Source organism: Lathyrus oleraceus, unplaced genomic scaffold (assembly GCF_024323335.1).
Source record: "Lathyrus oleraceus cultivar Zhongwan6 unplaced genomic scaffold, CAAS_Psat_ZW6_1.0 chrUn0890, whole genome shotgun sequence".
In the NCBI taxonomy this organism is placed as follows: domain Eukaryota; kingdom Viridiplantae; phylum Streptophyta; class Magnoliopsida; order Fabales; family Fabaceae; genus Lathyrus; species Lathyrus oleraceus.
The window spans coordinates 1-2,377 of record NW_026113281.1 but is presented as its reverse complement, the minus strand read 5'-3'; the positions used below and the strand labels follow the sequence as shown (position 1 = coordinate 2,377).

The 2,377-nt window shown below is 47.7% G+C and overlaps 1 protein-coding gene across 1 annotated transcript; it reads right to left on the bottom strand.

The window, feature by feature from the left end:
- Positions 1–1,084: 1,084 nt before the first annotated feature.
- On the bottom strand, positions 1,085–2,128 carry LOC127115040 (uncharacterized; the record flags this gene model as incomplete). Its single annotated transcript, XM_051046718.1, has 4 exons — positions 1,085–1,333; positions 1,745–1,831; positions 1,918–1,989; positions 2,061–2,128. Coding segments are annotated over 4 exons (476 nt in total), but the record flags the coding sequence as incomplete, so codon positions are not given.
- Positions 2,129–2,377: the final 249 nt, after the last annotated feature.

Below are 2,377 nucleotides of genomic sequence, written 5' to 3'. Positions count from 1 at the left end.
ATTTTGACAGACTAAATAACTGTCGAAAGAACAAGGTTGGAGATAACTATGTTAGAAACCAGCTGCAAAGGCACATAAAATAAATATACAGTGCTAAAAGTAAGAGAGATAACATTAAAGTGGCAAGAAGCCATTGTTTAAATATTACAAAATTTATACAAACAATAGAAACGGTCAAAGCTGGCGAACTTAGATTGGAAAGATTTAAGCTCAAAATTGTAATGCAAGGACGCAGGCTCCAAGGTGTCGGCGTAAGCTTTGAGCTCTTCAAGCTTCCCTTCGACGGTCATAAGCTCTTCAGCGACCGCTAAGGCATCACTGGTGGTTTACTCCACAGTGGCCTGGGCAGGTTTAGCACTTCGTCGATGAAACATGACTCCTCCTTGGTAATTGATTCCAACTCATTGTCCAGAGTGGCAATTTGACGCCGAAGGGCATCAATTTGTTGACGTATCTCAGTGGCCCGTGTTTGTTTGAAGATCAATTCTTTCTTCCGCTCCTCCATAGCCCCTAACATATTGGTAACCTCCGCGTCGTCATGCGTCATCAACTCCCATTTTTCCTTCACGGAGGCCTCAGTAGCAGCAATCTGGCGTTCAGTGTCCCGGACGCTGTCGATGTTGTGCAGCATGGGAACCAGAATTTGTTCTAAAGCCGCCATTGCACGTTTGGCATAATCGGAGAGCTGGAGATCTTTTAGTTGGGCAAGCACGCACAAGATCTCTGGACCGACAGCAGGTTCATGCATGAGCATGAAAGGAAGGTCAGGATTCAAGGCGTGAACTCGGATTTTGTCCATGAGAGCCTTAGTCTTCGTCGCCTCAGGGCCCATTTTGCCAGAATGGAGCTGCTTAGAGTCGGAAGAGGCATCACGCGATTTCACCAGACTGCAGAGACTCCCCCCCCCACCCCCCCCCCCCCACCCCCCCCCCCCCCCTGGCAATTGCTTCTAAAGCAGAAGGCTTGATCGCCAGGCCCGGGAAAGTCAAAGGGGAAGCAGCCGACGGAGGAGTAATCTGAGAAGAGGGAGAAGCAGTCGACAGAGGAGTAGTCTGAGAGGGTTGTTGTTTGTTGGTGTGAACACCTACTGGCCCTGTGGATCCTGCAAAGGAAAGGAAGTTGAAGAGGGACTAGAGTCAGAACTAGTCGAACTGGAGTTCGGATGTGTTGCAGGACTAGTGACTGAGTCAGAGTCACTATCACTAATCTGGATAGGGAATTCAATGAACTCACCAGCGGTGTCGACAGACTGAAATGGGTGAGCTGGAGAAGAGACCGGCGACGCAGGAGTATAGTCAGCAACAGGTTGAGTCGGCTCAGTAGAGGCATCAACCTGCAGAAATAAAAAATGCGTAAGAGAAGTACAAAAATCCAAGGGAGTAAATAGGAAAATGGGTAAATATCTGTGTCGACGCAGGAGAGACTGCATCCTGATTTGCTTTCCCCAAGGCAGCAGCAGGGGAGATGCCAGTCGATGGTGAAGCTCCCACGGCTGGATCAGGGACCGTATCAAGGATGGAAGTGTCGACCACAATGGTGTCGACGTCTTCAACAGGAGCCTCCGAAGGAGGCATTGTATGGTGCCTTTTCCTCTTGGTTTCGCCACTCTTGGAGGGAGAGTCATGTTTTTCCTCTTGTGGCCATGGTGGTTTTTGGATTTATGCTGGGAAGTGTGCTGGAGACACGAAGAGAGGTTATAAGCAGATATTCTAGCCAGAAGAGCAGACAAGCCGACAAGAAATACCTCAAAGCCTGTGGGGGCAGAGCGTTTGTGTTTCTTGGATTTTTTGGAGTGAGAGGAGACAGTAGGTTCTGTCAAACGTGGTTGACCCTGCACATAAGTGAGATATTAGAGACCACGTAGTATTTCTTAAGAAGTCACAAGAGTAAATAGGAATGATTCAGATAGGGGCATACAGAAGAACTGGGTTTCCTCAAGACTTGAGCAATAGGGCGCCCATCATCGTCAGAGGATTTCTCAAGAACAACCTGCAAGAAGGGAGAGGCTAAGAATAAAAAACAAAAAGCCAAAGGAAATAGCAACTCAGCCAGAGTCGAACCTGAGCCTCCTGTGTCGAAGGAGTAGGTTGGTTAGCAGATGCAGAACCTACAGGATTTAAAGGGATCGCTGCGAAAATAAACAAAAGAAATGCAAGTGAGCGACGAAATCCAGCTAGAAGGGAGTGTTAAATTTCCAAATAAGTGTTACCAAGTTGCATGGATTCGAACACGCTAACATATGAGGATCAATATGAAGCGGCCCCGAGTAGTCAGGCAGATAATACTTCGTCGGGACCACTCTGTCGGCTTTTTCTTAGAGGCGTTTTGAGTTTTGAAAGCTTGTCGGTTACTTTCGCCTTTAGTTCGACCACATCCT